The sequence below is a fragment of the Melanostigma gelatinosum genome, assembly GCF_949748355.1.
Source record: "Melanostigma gelatinosum genome assembly, chromosome: 7".
Lineage (NCBI taxonomy): Eukaryota > Metazoa > Chordata > Actinopteri > Perciformes > Zoarcidae > Melanostigma > Melanostigma gelatinosum.
In genome coordinates, this window is record NC_136640.1 from 19871896 (window position 1) to 19891242 (window position 19347).

The following is a 19347-nucleotide window of genomic DNA, read 5'->3' on the forward strand; positions in this document are numbered from 1 at the left end:
TTGAATGCTTCATTTCGGCAATGTTCCCCTTTAAGTAAATGCTCAACATCTGGATTCAATCTGGAGGCAGATGAAGACCTATATTTCCAATATATTACTGCATAACTAGATGCTGATGTATTATAAAAAGTGTAATCCCATTGAAGTTAATAACAGCAAGCCTTGGAATCAAACTATATTAGCATGCAGAGCTGCTTATCCGGGTAGAGTTTCTGGTGTCCAATAAGGACAATTAATGCAGTTTTAAAATGCTGAATCTATATTCATTTTGGCCTGGACTACATAAAAGAGCTTTTTAATTATTTACGATGGAGCTCAATTCATGCCAAGGTGGCACTTTGCCACAAGGAGTCATTTGCTTGTCATCTCCATTTGTTTCTTTGCAATTAAAGGATTTTGTCACATAAGAATCCTGCATTTCTCGGTTTTTCTTTGTTTTTGCGCATGCAAATGCCTTAAACACATAAAGCTGTAAAGCAGTTTTTTGTGCCATGTAGATTCCTGACCCCAACATATCCACTGTATGCAGTCACCCTTGTAACAAAAGATAAGCTTTTTTAAACACAACGCAACCTCGCTGTGCACAGATCTGCCCCGATCGTCCTCGACAGCCGTCGAACGGCCACCGCTGCACCAGAGAGACAGAGTTACCACCATATGCCGGAGCCTAGTTTGAGGCGCTGCGTGAGGGCCAAACCAGCCCCGTGTCACACTGAGTTAGTTGGCAAGTGGTTTTTTTTTTCTCCTTGCTTGAGAAAATATTTTCAAGCTCTGCATAATTGCCAAATTAGCCAAAATATTGCAAGTTCAGACCGACGGGGGTGTCGCGGTCTTTACTTCATCTACGGCAATTAAATCATTTACGAGGACCAGAGTTTTGAGAAGAGAAGAGCAAAAAAATGAATCGGCCAACTGAATCGATGAACGGTGCCTTCACGCTTGTCAAATTGATTAGGATGACACGATATTCCACAAAGCCACATGGCCTGCACGGAGGTGACCCACATCTTCAAAAGGGCAAATTTAGCTGCACTCTGAATGTCAGGAGGGTCACGCTCACATTTAGCCACGTGAGTCTGAGTCTTTGTATTAACATCAATAGGACGAGCCTGTATTTTAGCAGCATCTGCTGTAAAGCCTCTGCAACGCACAGTCAAGCGTGAGGTGCCGTGTATCTGCGCTTCACGTCGAAATGGTGAAATGGTGAGCTTTAGCAGTTTAAAATCACGATACTCTTGTGTTCTTAGAATTACTTCAAACGCATGTTTGTCCTCAAAAGCCCCCCCCCCCCCCCCCCCAAGTCTTTTCAGTATCTAACCTCGCTCCCCCAAAACCTGCAGCGGATCTCATTTGTGTATCAGACTTGCCAAATCAGAAGCACTGAAGGCTGAAGTGTGTGGACTGAGGTAATTCCTGCCTCGAGGCCCTTCTCTGAAATGCAGCACCCTCTCTGAAACGTCTACTTGTGAAAAAGAAAAAAAACGCGAAGTGCCGGCTCCGGGTTTCTTTCTGCACAAACAAAGAGCGACACGGCGATGAAGCTGAGAATGTCTTGCAGTGGAGCATAAAGCCGGGAAGCCAAATCACGCCGGGGAAAAAAGTACACAAAGGGAAATGAACTTATCGCAGTGTTCAAGTAGATCAATGGAGAACAAGGCCTTCCATGTTCTGGAGCTGTATTCAGTACCTGCTTTTCTCTCTCTCAGTTCCTGCTACTGTGACTTTGTATCCCTTTGAGGAGTTTCGGGGTGATTCCAACCTCATTGTCTTTCCACAGTCAATAAGGTGACGGAGAAATGATCAGAATACAGCGGCCCTGTCTGCATTGGTTTACAGGGGGGGGGGGGGGGGGGGTGGGAAATGCAGACCGCATTCTTTTCACCAGATGTCTCTACTTGCAAAGCAATTTCTGTCAAGATGCTTTTTCCTCAAAGAGCGTTAAAGCGAGAAAAGCATGTGCTCTTCCTCTATTCTGTTTCATACGCTGACAAAAAAACCCTCGATATTATCAAAGAGATGTGCATTCTTACCAAGCGTCTTCTTTCCTCTTCAACAGTGGTCAACAGCTGGGAGAACTCTTTGAACGACTGGGCTGAAAGACAAAGAAACGTCATTCCCACAACACCGTATTAAAGGTGAAATACTGTATGTTTGCTGTAGAACACATCCTGTGCAATATCTTGACATGTTTAAAGGGAGTGCAGGGTTGTGATGCTCAGATGATGGAGAAGGAAGTACACTTTAACACAGTGGCTCAGTCGTTAAAACATCAGATGTTCCTGGCACCCCACAAGCACTGTAGCACGGTGCTAAAATTGTTTATTTGCACTGCAGCTTTCGGAGCTTTCGCTGCAACACGTTTTAGAACCTAATAAAATCATACAGCTGTCCAATTTAAAACCAAGACTTGCGGTTAAAAAAAATAAAAATAAAAGATACTTCAATTGAATGGAACCCACTGATTCTCTCTGTTTTCGTCCCCCAGCTAGGCTTCACAATATGCTGTCACCACGCAGGAGTGACTGATGTGGCCGAGATGTGTTGGCGCCATCTGGGCCGTACAGTACTTCAGCAGCTTATATCACCTTCTGAGGGGCCAGATGAACGCAGCGCATCGAGACTCATCTGCCAGAAGAGCTGATGGCTCCACGCCTTCATTAAATGGAGGGCCAGATACAGCGCGGCCTCTGTTGGTCGGCCCCCGTGTCGGCCCCGCGTCCGTCCATTTAGCGGCGGCCCGAGCCGCCTCGCTTGCCAAAAAACGCTGTAACATCATTGTCGGCCGAGACGGCCAGGCACGGGGAGCCAAATGCGTCATCTTGGACATTCCGGTCCATTTGCACACCAAAGCTTTTAAAAAAAGGACCGGGGAGCAATGGTTTTGTGCCAGTGATCCCGCAGGCAGGCAGGCAGGCTGGCCTCCTATTAACGCCGCGAGCTGCTTTATCAACAGCACACACCTCTCAGGGGGTAAAGGGCACAGCTGGAGCCGCTGATGGGACAAGATTAGACTCAGAAGAAAAAGGAAATGGGAGTCAAAGTGAGGTTAGGCCTTGCATATCATTCACTGGCAATAGACCCGATGAATCACCAGAGGGAATAAAATTCACTACCTCAAGAGTGTGGACGGAAAAGAAGGCGAGTAAAAAAAATAAGACATTTACTGTACATGTACAGCGTTTTTCTGCATATTATAAGCATATTATATTTTTCTTGTGATCAATTTCATGGTTTGAAAGCCTTTCTGGCTGATATTCAACTTCGTAGATCGAACCCTCACCCGACTCTTGGAGACTTGCAGGACTGACCTTCTGAGAGAAGGGCATGTAACTTCTCTAAAAGTCTAAATTTCTATCGCCACATCAATCTTTTGGCCCCATCGATTCCTGGATAACTGGCCAGGAATGAGAATGTCACTGCAGGAAGTCGAAGAGTGAAATCAATAAAAGGTCAGGTGAGCACGTCTGGCGGGACCACGCAGGTTCTCGGTGTTTGCGAGCATCAAAGTGATCTGTACCAAAACCGCATTAAGATCACGGCTGGCATTCACGCAAGGGTCCAGCTATGTCAGTCAGAGAGCTCACCGTCATTGAGGACTAGATTGATTGTTTCATTTTTTTTCCCCCTCTCAAACTGTAATCATGGCCTTTTCTGTCCGAGATGGCGAGTGAACACGGCAGTGTCGCTTCGAGTGTCTTGCAGAATATTACAGGGTGTTTGGTGTTTTTTTCACACTCTCAATTTGTTGATTTTGAATGTTTTTTGTGCCAATGTTGCATCCCCAAGCGGATTTACGATTGTCTGCATTACAACAGTCAATTAAATGCTTCCAAACAGACTGCCGTTTTGAGCCACAGGCGCGGCCAAAACCACTGGCCTCTCATCGTGCCAGGGCGCTCGCACTGTAAATACTGAGCCGGCCCATCTACTAAACAGGTGGGCAGCTAAAAATACCCGCTGTTCAATTTGAGATCGACACCGCTCTTGACCGGGGGCCAGGGACGGCGCGCATTGTCTCAAATTAAAGCGTGGCCCGGTTCTAACGGTTCTAATGACGCTTGGATTTTGGGTGTGGACTTTTGCAATAGGCGTAATTGGTCTGCTGCACCCCCCGCCTGTCATACAGCCTCTTCAGCTTTGGGAAGAAAAAAAGAGGAAAGCAGGACCATTCATTATGCATTCAGATGAACATTACAGCCTCATGTGGAGGAGGTCGATATCCGCTCTGACCCTCACAGATGGACAGTAATTCAGCATTCTCCAGCGCCGCAGAGCGAAGGACTCAAGCTGGGGATAATGAGCAGTGGGAAAAAAAAGAAGAAGAAGAGGCCAGACTGAGAGTCCTGCCCATTAGAGCCAAAGAGCCCCTCTGCACAGCTGCTTTCATATTCCTGTCGGAGGCTAGGAGGCTCGCACCTCCATTAATCTCTGACACTGATCACAATTAGTCCCTCTGATCTTTTATAGGCTTGAAAAGATACAGAGGAAGCATCATAAGCAAATCAACAGCATCAATTATGCATGCATCACAGACAACTTTAAGATCTATACACAATAGCCAAATCCCATTGCAAGGCTTTGCAGCAGTATGCTTGATAATGTCTGAAAACAGCTCCCAATGACTGATAAAGATCTCCCGCTTTTCCCCTATTTACCTCTTTTACTTCTGTCCAATTGCTCAAATGTAATCATGGCATACTTTGAGCACTTGGTCCTCAGCCAGAGGACATTAGCTCTTGAGCGACGTGTAAGCACTACTGGTAATGTCGTTCAAGTATCTCCCGAGAGAATCCTTGGGGAAATGAAAGACAAGGTTCTGATTGAGATGACAAACTGACTAATTGGGAAGAGCGGGGAGGGAGGAATATAAAAGACAGTAAAAAAAGAGGGTCCTGCCCTCCTGGCCAACCTGAGCTTACCAATGTTCACCTCGTCGTCCGTCTCTGCATCCCCGATGCACTCAAACTGGAACTCCTGCAGGGACTGGGAGAACTTCTGGACGGCAGCAGAGAGATCTGGAAAGTCAAAGAGGGTCTGAGCATCACAACGAAACATCGCACCAATGAATCACCGAATCATGGATCAAAGAATTGACAGCAGGGTGATGAGAAAGAGAAATGGGAAAAACCCAGCCTCAATATTACAATAACTACAGCATCAACATAGCGGGACTTAAGGAGAGCATTGGCTCGACAACGTCGGGGAGCAGCAGAGCGAGATAATGCACTTTTATGATCTTGCCGACTGTCCAGTTCCATGCCCACTGACATTCATACAATAGCAGTTCCGCGAATCGCTGCAATATATTTAAAATTTACTTTGCCGCTTGTACATTGATCACAATGCCGACATCTGTACGGAAAAATTAAGCCCAGCTGAGCTGCCTAACCTTTGTGTCTGAAATTATACAGCACACATCGAGAGTTAAAACCGTTTGGATATTCTCTCTCTCTCTCTCTCTGCTTGATGTACATCCTTAATTTATTGCATTCCAGGAGCTTAGTTGTGATAAAGCGTTGTCCTAATCTTTGACAGTCGACTTCGTGTATTTCCAGCTTTCCAGCTGCCTCGAATTCAAACATTCGCTGGTGATGTCAGCGGAACAATAGATATCTCTACGCTCTCAGTGTTTCTCCAATTGCAAATTTGCATTCGACAGTTTTAATTATTTGAAATAACGCTAGATAATTCGAGAGTAGCACAGGAGAAGATTTGGTCCATCAGTTTGGTATGTTGAATGGGTCTAAACACTACAGTACCCATGAGCCTTAGCAGTCGATGTTGAAGAGAACAATAAGCCAATTTACCAACTGCTCAATGTTTGTGGTGATGAGTCAGCCAGAGTGTTACAAGTCCATTCTAGAGTCAGAGGAGTCACAGTCTCTAGGACCGACACCTCCGCCTCAGCCAACCAGTCGAGTGGCAGTTTACATCCGCGCCTGTCCAAAATGTCATTGCTTCAACATGATGACATCCGTGTGAAATTGTCATAATAAGCAATATGGATTCTTGCGTTGCGGCCACAAACTCCGTTTTGTGATGTCACAGTGACTTTGACCACCACAATCTAATCAGCTGGTCATTGGGTGCAAATTAGTGCGACATTTGAATAAATTGCCATGCAGGCGTTGCTGGGATATCGCGCACATTCGTTTGGACGAACAACCCCTGAACATGAAAACAAAAAATAATGAGTAGTTCTTCATTTCCTGAACCCTGACACCACCCACCAACAAATAACCACACTTCACTAAATGTCATGTATATTTACCATTTTTCTCAGATTAAACATCCAATTTATTGTGAGAACTACTTTTTATTTTACATAGATAAGTTGTAAGGCTAATTGTCTCACTTTTTTTGAACATTTTTCAAAAGTTTATGTGGAGTATCAAAAACTTAAAACTCCCCAATTAGCCAACAACACCATAACTGGCATAACTGCTGCTGTATTCATGCTCTGGTTACTGAATCTAGCACCTTTTAATGTGACTCATACATGTGTGAAAATGTAGATCTATGAAAGGAAAGCTATGTATCCAATGATCTGGATGAACATGTTGGGAGGAACAGCAATTCAGCTGCTTTCTAACCAAAGAGAAGTAACTGCAGTGCTGACCAGTGACTCACAGACCCACTGCATGAATCACTTCTGATTTGATGTATTTTAGTTATTATGCAACTGATTTCATATTGGTTTCGTGTGTGGGTCTGCCGTCTACTTGCTGAGGTGAAAGTAACCTATGTTTACGAGTACTTTAAAGAGTGGGATGGAGCTGCAAGCACATAATGGAGGCTTTTAACATTTTATAATTCAGCGGAATTTATAATTAAAATGCAAATGTGAGGTTCTGAAATACTCTGACATTTCAGTTTTGGAGCACACACGGTTTGAAATGTACACACTTTTCTCACATCCAGTGCCTCGTTAATTGCTCGGCTCCTTTTCTTCTCTCACCGACAGCGACGTCTTCACTTTTAAAGAAAGAAACGGTGAACTTCAAAGACTCCAGGCTGGGAAGGCACACAGTAATATACACTGCATTCTGTTTATAACTGTAATTACTGTATGGATACACAGTTACGTGCTTCATATCTTGGTATTATACATGTAGGAGCCCTTAAGAAGGATCTCAACACAAGAAGTATAAAATGTGACATTCTGTCAAAAATAAAAGCAGTAATGGTGCTGCTGGTGGTGCCCGACCAAACTTCTAATTTAACAACGAATAACCAATCATCTTCATCAACCGTAATAATGATGGCTGAAAGTTAAAAGGTATGAAATTACTATCCTTCACATGCCCGGTGCGTTGTCTACGTTTCTAATGCATTGGGAGTTGAATCATACACGGCTCCTACTGTGACAACAATAGTTTATCTAACAGGCACCCCGAAGAACACACCGGCCTTAAAAGCCCACGAAGAATCAATGCCCTCATCTCCACAGGAACATAAGTTGCTTGGAAAGCCTGATAAAAACAAAGAATCATGTGAGAATTGTCAGCGGGTATCTTTTTCATAACCACAGAGAAAGCATTGTTGCATTGTTGTATCTCAGCGTATTTTAGTGATTGCTCGGAACACAATAACAAGACTTTTACTCAATGAGACCACAGATTGAAAGGCTCTTTAAAGACATCTGCACCATATTGAATGAGCGCGTCTGACCGCTTGTGAATGTTGCTGAGTCGGCCCCCTGAGTGGAACAATTTTTTTCCAACGAGCTGCATTGTGCCGGTGATGAGGTCCCATCATTCCTGCTTTGACGCAAAGGCTGCTGATTTGAAATCGATAGCTCGCTGCAGTCGTCTGGAGATGCTCGCGGGGCCATCAATAATGGATGATCCTTTAGCTGCGACGTTCACAAAACAAAGCTATTGTTACAGTCAACGGAGTGCTCTGGATAGCCACCGAGAACCATGGAATCGAGTCAACCTCATGACAAAATCAACATGATCATCTGGTCTTTGCTTTCTTTGTAGTAATATTTAACTAACAGGAGCCAATATCAAGGCTGGTTATGTTTGCAGAGCACAGCAGCATCTCACACTGTTGATCACCAGACGTTCATATTTAGAGAACTGATAAGTCTCGTTTACTTATTCTTCAGTCAGATGGTTCCTGATTTAAATTAAATGCATTTTGATTTAGTCACACTTTCCCCACAGACTCTGAACCTTTTGAGGAACTCACTGCGTCTCATTTTAGTTCCAGGGACATTTTACCCTCCGAAAAAAAGGCCCTGGTCTGGGCAGTTTGTTTATTGACATTCAAAGTAAAGTTAGGCTTTTTCCGTAGAGCTTTGCGAATGCGACACATCACAAGTTTTTATGATATTTTGTCAGACAAAAACAATTACAGGCAAACACTGCAAGTACTTTAAACATTAAGTATTTCAAAAATGTCCTGTGGGCTGGCACATGTTCAGGCATGTTGGGACGTCAGCGTGCTGCACTTCCAGCACTTCTGTGTTGTGTTACTGACGCACTCATCACAGCAATAATTACTGAGCAGCATCCCTGTTGCTCTTTCTCACCTGCTAATATTCTTCAGGGTTCTAATGAAGTGCCGAACACAAAGTAACGCACTGAAGCTTTTAAAAACACGGTCTGAAATGTGTTCCGTTAAAAAGCAACTTCAGCTTTTGAAGGTACACACGTATCTGTCTTTCACCGAGTCACAAATGCACTAGTACTGTACGGCCATCAGAGCGAGACGCTGCTCATTTCCGATGAGACCCTCTTCAAAGGACAACGCCTCTACGCACCCGAATTAATGAGGGACCAGGAGATCTCTTTGATGCAACAGTAGGGCGCATTGTTCCGCTTTGATTCCATTTGGAGGGATCGTAACGGGGGGGGGGGGGGGGTACAGGCCTCCTGCACCTGCTTACTGTAGGGTTCGCCTGTCAGTTGCTCAGCAGGCATACCTGAAACAAAGCCTTATCTAATAGCTGCACACTGGCAGTTACTTCAGGTGGCAATTGGTCAACCCGCAGACCAATTGTTAAGTTGCAGAGAGCTCGCGGCTGAATAAAACATGAAGGGAAGAGATTAGAGAATATGGTCTCTGTGGTGCAGTGACACACAATGTTCTACTAGTAAAATATCAGTTGGTGATTTGGCTGTTCAAACCGTTTTCACATCACTGGTGTAACGTCCTTTTTTCAAGGCATGACACTGAAGCAAACTCTGGTATTTCCATGAAATAACCAGTAATCTATAATGACTATATGTGTGCTGAGTGCTGACTATATAAAGTTACCTTTTATACCCACCTATCTCTGCGGACTGCACTTCTGCATTGTTATCTACATTGTTTAAAACTACTGAAGAGATGGACTAAGCTGACATGCGGCTCTTTGATATGAAGCTGATGCAATGCTGCGGCCTGTTCTTAAGCTCCAAAGAAAGAGATCGGAGTTATTAGCCCTGCGATTGAGGCCAGCCTCCACCATTCATCAGCTGGTCCACAGCCTTTCAGAGTCGAGAGAGTTTGTTTCAGAAGACGCACACGCAACACGTCTGACACAACCTCTGACAAACACGAATGAAAAAGCACTCAGTGGAAAAAAAAGAGAATAAGCACTGGACTTTTCACACAAATAAGATTTAACAACATGTCTGTTTTGAGAGAGGTGTTCTTTCTCTCATCAAGGCAAGAGCAATTAGCCCAGAACACTGTGAGAAAATTCTAAATTAAAAAAAGAAGGCGTGCATAGCTAATTTAACGCCCGCATTGTTTAAATGCTTCCTGACAGAAGCATCCGCCTAGTCTAAGTCGAAAAATTCCCCGCCTTTCACCACGCACAATCTCACAATGTAAAGCACACTCGTACCGTTATTTGCCAGCCGAGTCTGCACGAGTTAGCCTACACAGATCACGTGTTTACCGGAGCAAAGGTACTGCAAGACAATGTGCCTAAGGTATTTCCTCCTCATAGACTAGCATTGCATTTTTTTGGGAGGAAACACAGCACTTAGCTCAAATAATGAATGTTGAGGAGGACAAATCCTTTTCAGTCTGAAGAAAGCAACAAAAGCGCCGGCGTGCATTTTGCCGGGCGACTTGCGAGGCGCGAGAGCGGCGTGACAATCACTTTGACTGACAGGGGAACAACAGAGTGCTTCAGAACAGACCTGGAATCTGTAGTCTAACACATTTCCCCCGCGCAGTCTGAGGGGAGGCAGTGTTAAGGAATACAAACGTCCAATCCCTTTTTAGCAAAATCTGTCCACAAAAACATGGGAGCCCCCTCGCAGTGCCGCGCTCGCCGCTCAGCTTTATTGGCTAAACGAGCCGCTCATTGTACTCCTGTATATTTCGTTAAATTTGCTGAGTTCAAACTCATCCGAGTAGTCAAGGCAGCAGCAATGTGTCCTGCGACACACAATCTGCTTCACGCTCGCAGTCCGGCAAGCGCACGCGCACGTGGAGATAACACATACACCCACACAGTGAGGCAGAACGATGTCCGGCCAAATGATATCTGCGGGAGGATGGGGGGGGGGGGGGATGGTTATACAAGCATGTTTACAGGACACTTCCTGTGGCTGAGCCTTGGGAGCATCATCTGTCCTCAGACAAACAAACAGGCAAGAGTTCCCAAAGCTGAGAGCTATTGTGAAATCACTTTTAAGAAGCAAAGAAGGCCGACGCGTCACGTCACTGACTAATAAAGCAGTGGCTCATTTCAGCTGCATCAGGTTGCATGAATACCTCAGAATTATGCAGGCAGAGTTAAGAAGCCGTTTGGAGACTTGCTAAATCCTGCAGGGGTTTTTTTTGGGGGGGGGGGGGGGGGGCTATAATAACACCCATGCGTGTCAGCCATTCATTACTGCATGTGTCCCCGGGAGGAAGCATCACTCTGGCTGGTGAGCAGGCGTGGGCACGGGGTGGTGGCGGAGACTCACAGTCAGCTGACATAATAACGGGCTGTCTACTCGTTTAGCCCGGGCTAATCCGGCTGCATTCTTTAAGGCTTACGAAAATGAATCGCTTACGCCGACTCAAGTATCTTTTTGAAGAGCAGCATGGAAAAAAAAAAAAAAACTGAAGAGAAAAAAAACAAAACATTTTGACTTTGCGCCTTAAATTTGCGAATTCTGCATGCCCTACCTGCTACGGCTGTGAGCGGTCGGCTCGTTATTTTTCAAATGTGTACAAATTATGTGTGAAGGGCACTCGCCGTTGCCCAGAGGCTGCCCGAGTCTGAGCGGGTCTCTGAGGACTCCATCACTGCACCAGCTGTGGGGCCTTTAGCTCACTGTGTTTTCCACACACATTCATCAATGGCATTAAATTGTGATCCATGTTGGGCACGCTCTATAGATAATACACCACACGATAATGCTCGGTGCCTTGGCAGTGCCACTTGGAACAGCTCTTTTACAATAGTCCCATTTTTTTGGGGGGGGGGGGCCAGCAACTCAGTTTTTAACCGGTCCTTCGGAAATATGGATGGAGCAACTGTGGCATCGCCCGCAGCTTTCTGAAAGGATGTTTGTGAAGCTTGTCACCAACACGAGGAGGTGTGATATACCACCATGATGGACGAGGTGCATAATTCCTCCGCCATGTCAATCATTTTGTATATATAGAAAGTTAAAATTGTCTTTTTCAGTTTATTCCGTGGTTATGTTTTTAACCAGCTGCTGCTTCATATTTATCATGGAGACATGACGATGGTAGAGCTTAGAGATGCACATGTAAGCTGATCGGTCTCATATATGTATATTTTTCTTTTTGGCGGTAAATTTTACATTTGCCTGATGGTTTTACCACACATAGCGGCATAGACTCCAAGTATACGTTAGCCCTCCGACGTTGCCTGGCTACCTGCCCAGGTGCTCCGTAGACACACTTTCCCACCACATCTAAAATGTGTCCTGATTTGCCTCGTATCTGTGGTTTCTCCCGTCTGACCCACAAAGGGATAATTAGAACCTTTTAGTGTATTCAATTACTGCCGTCATGCAGGGGGATGAATAAAAGTCAGCCGTTGTTATTTACACCAGGTGTGAACAGTCAGTGCCAGCCACAGACAGTAAGGTGCAGCTATTTACTGCATCTGCAGATAGACACTCGTACCTGGAACACTTTAGCCACACCGACAAATACATGAATTCAGAATGTAATGGGATTTGGGAATATTTAGCCCACATAACACATACATTATAATGGATTTATGCTTAAGACTACAATGTGATTTAACACCTGGTTTACAGAGAGGGGAGGCTCAAATGTAGTAGAGGTGAGTGGATATTTTTAGACCCCGCCGAGATGATTGACGGTAATTAATTTGATGCTATGATTAATCCGACAAAGAAGTAACTAAGAGACAGAGCACCAGTGAAGATGGGTGAATTATGGTTTACTATTCAATTTTGAAACATGAGATGATTGCTATTAAAAAAAGCGGGTCCATTAAAGGTCTTCCGGTAATGTCTCCACTGCTGGCGGGTCATAAAGGGTCATGAAGCTCTGTGGCGTCCCAAGTTAAAGACCAGCAATAATTTACTTCCATCTGCTGGCTTCCCACTCTGCCCCGCCGACTGAAGCTGGGCTTTCCACTTAAAGGACCGTCCCACGCGTCGCATCGACGACAACACAAATACAAACCCAAAAATTCCCTCCTAGAACTGTTTTTTGGGGTTGTTTACTACAAATGTTTACACGTTGAGGTACACATCCAGTTGATTTTACATTCCTCTATTTTAACTTTTAATTTCCTCAGAGACAGGACACCTGGGACAAGAAGGGCGGGACCCAATACGGTCTAAAGTAAACCGTTTTTATGCATCAATAAACCAATCAAAAGCAATCAAAGGCTCAGTTCCCTTCCCTCCGTCTTATATGCATAGCACAACCTGGAGCGTTGAGGTCTTATTGGTCCTCAAGACATCCTGCCATGAATAAACCATTCAGCAGGGTATTCCTGTCCACCTGTGGTGCCCTGCCCACTGACGGAACAGCTTTCCTGCTTGGCCTACAGCTGCTCTCAGAAATAGATTCTTCCAGCTGTAAGGCATGATGACCCAAATGTTAAGCGCTCCTCATCAGTTTTGTTGACGTACCCATCGAGACATGGAACTGAAACAGTGTGAACAGACAGTGTGTATCTCACTACAACGGGTTTTCCTCTTAAGAGATTTATTTTACTCATTTAGTCAAGCAGATTGCTCGTGTTTTGGCACATGTGCAAAAGAAGAGTTCATGACATTTGCACACGGCTCGCTGATCAAAAACCGACGAGTTGATTCTCAGTGAAACGGTCGTACTCTTAACTTTGAAACATTCGTTCAGGGTTTGAGCCATCAAATGCAAAATGGCCCATTCAATTATGAAGATCTGTCATACATACATGTATGGTCCATAAATATCTGTGAGCTGGTGTTGCGTACTTTTTCCCGGGGAACATTTTGACCTGCGGTTGAATTCGGAATGTGAAAAGCTCAGCGCCATACATGACAGCATTCAGCGGGACTAACCGGACATTTCTATAGAGCACAGTGAGCCTTAAAAATATGTGTACAAAAGAAACACTTTGACTGCCATTGTGAGACTTCTCATTCTACTGGTGTTGGCTAATTTAGTGACACAATAAGGTTTTAAAGCGTGAATGAGATGTTTTGACGAGATGGAAAAGTGGCCGATGGTATGTACTGTTGTTCAGCGGTGTGCAGAGGCCTGGAGTGCTGTGCCGTATATATGTGAGTAACATGCAGTAGAGCTTAGATGTTACATGAACAACTGTTTTGACGATTGCACTTACTGAAGGTTAAGACGATTTCACTAATTGGTCAAAGCGATTGAGAAACGCTGTAAATGCCACTTTCTGAAAGTAAAGGAAGTTTCGGTGAGTAAAGGAACCGTCTTATGCTTTAGTTGTCTTCGTGATTATTTGACCATCCAACTCTCCATCACGCTTTTGAACAATGGGATACATGGTGCACATCATTGTCCCATTTCTAACCGATTCGTCCAGCAGAGCTGATCACTATCTTTAAAAAAAAAAGCATCATTTCTAAAAGGACAATATCAATCATCAAATACAAAAAGGCCAATCTTGCTTGGCGTACACCTCTATGGGTTCATATGCACTTCATCATGGATCAATATTTCTGGCACAAAAACTATTTAGATGTGCACATAATCCCAAACACAGTCTAATAAGGCTGCATGTTGAAGCTAATAAAATGTAATATTTGAGGCTTTAATGCGGAAAAGAAAAGTTAAGATACGGCACCTTTAACCCCCGTCAATACGTCCACTCTAGGTGGTATTGTATTGTGGATGACTGACCCAGACATGTACAGCACATGTTGATGTGTATAGAAATGGTGATGAAGAGTCAACGCATGAACAGGATGATGATGTCTCACAGTAAAAGGTTGTCAGGTCCACGTGAGGTTGAGCAGTGGAAAAAGAAAAAGTACTGTGGCCCTGAGTGAGGGGTCAGTGAGTGCACTCTACGCTGTTGGCCTCCCCATCCTCCTCCAGCAGCTGCCTACTTTCCATATTTATTAGGCCAATATTATATTTCTAATCTTTCTCCATTTCACAGACACACTTTTGACGGGAGCAGACTAAAAAAAACCGTCGGTCCCTTCGGGTACACATCGAGGAAGTGTCCACTTTAATCAGCACGGTGGTATTTGACACCGAGAGGACAGTGACCCGTGACTAACGTGCGAGCATCCTCATCAGGACACTCGTAGAAGTCAGTGACGTTTCATGAACGTACAGAAGCATATTCTACCTCCGAGTCTTTACCAATGCATGCACGCAGAACCAGACAGAAAGGCAAACAAATTATAACAACCCCCCCCCCCCCGAGTAATGAATTAATGTGTGTAGGTGGGGTACAGACTTAAACCTTTTCACCCACAATATAAATGTTTCCCAACGGGGGACTACGGTCTTATTGAGCTCGCGCTGGCATTGGCTTCAGGGGGACGGGACCATTCAGACTTAAAACACGCTGTAATGAATGCACCCGCTAATCACAGGTCGCCCGTGGCTTTCATGTAGTTCGTTTCTTTAAAAGGTTATCCCTGGACCCGTAGGAGCGTTAAAGGACTACTTACTCTTCAGCGCAGTGATTAGCATGTTCCCATCCTTGATTAGCTCTTTGATGAATTTATTGGTCCGCTCCAGCTCGATTTCGTGGCATTTGAGACGCTCCCTGAAGTCCGGACTGTCCAGGAAAGAGTCACTGAACTCCAAAGTGGGGAGTCCCATTGCAGCGACCTCAACGACGAAGTTTCCTTTCAAACTTTACACGAAGTATACACGTTTTTTTGTGTACTTTGCATCACGTAGTGCCGCTGTGATGCGGCCGTCTCACTCTGCAAGTTCGCCCCCCAAAAAAAGTTTTGCAGCTCCGCTTCGTCCCTCACTTCCGCTTTGATTTTTTTTGGGCTACCTTTCGTAAAACACAGTGGTTGTGTGACTCCTGCTGGTTAGTTTCGGATCGTTTGAAACGGTTTCTGTGGACCAGCGGTCGGTCTCTGTTCTCAAACATTCAGAGACTAGATTTTATACGTCAACCTACCGTAGTTCAAAAAAAGTCCTATTTCCACAGTGCTTCCACAGAGTTAAAACAGCTGGCTCAACAGTTTTTGGGGGTTCCTGAGGAGAATATCCCCCCCCAACCACACTTCACTCACTTAATTTAAACCAAAAACTTACAATTAGAAAGCGATTAGTCTAATAAACAGGGTTGAACAGGCTATTTTAACACATTTTGACTGTCAGAGTAGGAAAAAGCACAGGTGTAAACAATGATTTTAATGATGGCTGAATTCCATTTAGCTGCTCTGCTTGCAGGATTCCCAGTATGGTGCACCCACGCTCACTGTCACTCTCACTGGACACTTGAATAGAATGGAGCCATCGTTAGCTTCATACCTAACACCTGTGCTTTAAATAAAACACCTCTGCTGGGAGAAAGGCATTTGAGGTCAGTTTTTGTGCAAATACAGTAATAGTACAAAACCATGCGATAATATTTGTGCGCACACATTAATCTTATGACAAAATGGTGGCCACCGTGCCCGAGCACCGCTGCTCATGCCTCGGGCCACCTTTGAGTCAGCGCATCACTCAGCAGCAATATGCTGGTGCCATGTCTACACTGATTTAATAAACCTTCTTAAACTGTTTTACACCTGCCAAACGGGCTATTCGTGGCATATCTCTGTGACAAATTTCCTTCTGCTTCACATCTAAATGCAGCAACACAAACAGTGGGATTCTGCAGGCTTTTTCCACAAACACACAATATTTAACTCCTGTTTGTCATTACTCAGTGTTCCAATTAAAGAACATATTTGCCATAAAAGCCTTACGGTTTATTTCATTCTTATCTTATTATTACACCCTCTGAGCTGTGGCTCAGTCAGAATCGCTGGTTAAATGATGCCAGGGCTTGCTTTGCTAAAGCACTGAAGTGTGTGCTGTGTGAAAATGATGGGTGACAATGCATCATACTGGAATTAGTGAGGGGTTTGAGGAGAGGGATCTGAATTAATACCTTGGTAAATGGAAGTAATTAAACAGGAGCCTAATTGGAGTTACAGGAATTTGTCACATACTCCTCACGCAACGGGGAGGGACAGTGATAATGATGTCACACCCCAAAAGAGTATTTTTGTTCGGCATGGAGCGGAGTCTTCTCGATGACTCTTTCTACTGATGGTGCTTTAGAGCAACAGGGGGCTGAGAAGCGGCTTTATCTCTGAGCAAAGTGCAAAAACAATCTCCACGGAGAGGCGGATGTTGGAGCACCGGCTGGAACCAACACACACACAGACACACACAAATGAAAGCGTATTAATAATTTAAAGCTTTGCTATGGAGAGTATGGATGGGGCGTTTGCTCTGTGGCCTCGTGCCCATCTTCCATAATAAGTAACTCGCAGCCTAATAACATAATAAGACCTGCTTTGACTGTAGGTAGCGGAGAGATAAATCATGGGAGACAGATAACCTTCCTGGGCAGAGTCGTGTGGATGCTTGTTAGAGAGCGTTAGTGTCACATTCCAGCAGCAGTCCATCAGGCCTGTGGTCAAAATGCATTCTCAAAAAAGATAACAATAAATTATACATGATTTATTGTTCTTTCATAAATGTAACGTGCTCATGTGAAAGTCACGCCACGATGCTGCATCTGACCAGGTACAAAGAAAAATAAATGTAAGCAGCGTACCAGGAATATTTTGTCAGAGCTTTGACAAGCTTGCTTCGTGCTGCACCTCGGGGACCACAGTGACATTATGAATCTGCCAAAACAAGGGGAGCTTCAAAAGGTTGCTTCCTATGTGTCCTGTGGCTGAACGGGACACGTCTGCGGCTTCAAAATGTTAATGTCCAACTGAGAATACACAAATAGGAAGCTTCCCGAGATGTGAGACATGGTCCCTACGCCCTCACATAGCAGAGTCTTATTGGAAAGCACACAAAAAAAAGGATTGGATCTGAAGAGCGCAGTGGATATACGCTACAGTACCGTAGGTTCACTAATTCAAGGTCACGCTGCAGCTCTCAGGTCTTTCTTGGATTATTTACATTCCCTGATGAAATGACACATCTTCTATTACATTTTGTTGGCTATGAGTGTAGCAGCTATAGGTTTGACTCCAGTGTATTTTCTGGCTCTGCAGCACACACACACACACACACACACACACACGCACACACACACACACACACACACACAGGAGTGAGCTAGAGTCAGCTGCGAGGACATGGATCTGATGTCTGGCCTCTGGCTGCACCTGAGGAACCAGCAGCAACGGCTGCATCTTTTCCTTCACACGAACGCATTCGCAGTGATGAAATCTCTCGTCTGCTCGTGAAACCGGATGAGGGGCACCCCCCCGGGGCACGCCCCCCCCCCCCCCCCCGAGTGCATTATTGGGGAGGCGTAACACTCATTGTGGTCGCCACTAAAATCACATTAAACTTGTGTTTAATGTGACGAGGCTTTTGCCCGGGGATATGTGACTATGCTGCAGCTGATAATACCCTTGCATGCGACTATCCATTTGGCGGGCCAGACCGTGGGAAAAGCAACGGTTCACTAATCAGGTAATTCTATGAAAATAAAGCCGAACACGCAATGCATCTCTGCAGTTATGGTGCTTTTGGAAGAATTATGCCGAGGAGCAGTCTAAAACACTGCCTTGACAGCCCACCGGTTGAGACGTGTGGACAAGCGGTTAGCTGTATGAAGCATGGCTAATTGCAATCTAAAATAGCTGCCTGTAGAGTCTTTGAGGGGAATTTGGTTTAATTAAGATGATGTCCAAAAGAAAACTGTGTCCCTGTACTCCTCTCTCACGGAAAAGGTTCACATTTGTGTTCGTCATGCAAACATGAGTCTACGGAGAAGCAGTGTGCATGTCTTTCTCTGTGACTGCACCTTTGTGGACCAACCAAGAACCACAAAGAGACAATGCACACATCTCTCCAACCACACAGGCTTTTTGCACACAAACAGTGATCGAGTGAGACATCTTGCACATATCTTATACGTGGGGGGAGGACATTAGATATGAGACACACATCTTCCCCAGTCCCTGTTCTCATTGCATGAAAGGGGACCACTCTGGCCTTGCTTGATGGGAGGAAAAAAAACCAGGCTTGAACTTCACAACAGATATAATCCATGCAGAATGAGCATCGATTAGCTCTTCAAAGAGTTATGTGCAAAGTCAGGCGGCCCCTGATTAGATTTCCTCGGATAACACTGCATCACACAGCGGAGGCAGTCAGTGCATGCGAAGGGGGATGTCTGGTCTCCTGGTGGTGGGTGGAGGCGGGGGCGGGGGGGGGGGGGGGGGTTGTTGGTTCCTAACATGCCGCCGTCAATTCCAGCTCTCGTGCCATCATTCTGCGGCAGCAGCCCTCGGGGTGTGCAGTTTGTCACTTTGACGGGGGAAAACGCGATACATTAGCAGGAACCCTGTTGCTCCCATTTAATTGCCGTGTGCACTCTGCGGTGCTGGCCTGTGTTATTGGGTGAAATGATGATGACTGTGAGATGGACTTTTTGAAGAAAATAAATACTCAATTTTCTATTTGAAAAGTGCAGAGGTGAAGGAGTGTAAGATGTCACACTTGCCATGTGTATTACTGGTCAGGATGCAGCTCATAGGTCTGACTGTGCCAGAGGAAGACATAATCAGTATGAACCATAGCTGCGCAGTTAAAAAACAGATATGCGTGAATTGGTATTAATTATGCACTTGAGACAAACGGATGCATCAATAAAAAAAAGAAAAAAAAGACAGGATTAGATAACTAGACTTTGTGTGATGGCAATTACCTTGAAAT

General features: G+C 44.9%; 1 protein-coding gene across 1 annotated transcript in view; it reads right to left on the bottom strand.

Moving 5' to 3' along the window:
* Nucleotides 1-15354, bottom strand: part of arhgap42b (Rho GTPase activating protein 42b) — a 49054-nt gene extending 33700 nt beyond the window's left edge. The window contains exons 1-3 of the mRNA XM_079272549.1: nt 15096-15354; nt 4920-5015; nt 2031-2092 (exon numbers count right to left, since the gene is read on the bottom strand). Coding sequence (XP_079128675.1) covers nt 2031-2092; nt 4920-5015; nt 15096-15249 — 312 coding nt within the window. The 5' untranslated portion in view covers nt 15250-15354. The remainder of the gene's footprint in view (nt 1-2030; nt 2093-4919; nt 5016-15095) is intronic.
* Nucleotides 15355-19347: the final 3993 nt, after the last annotated feature.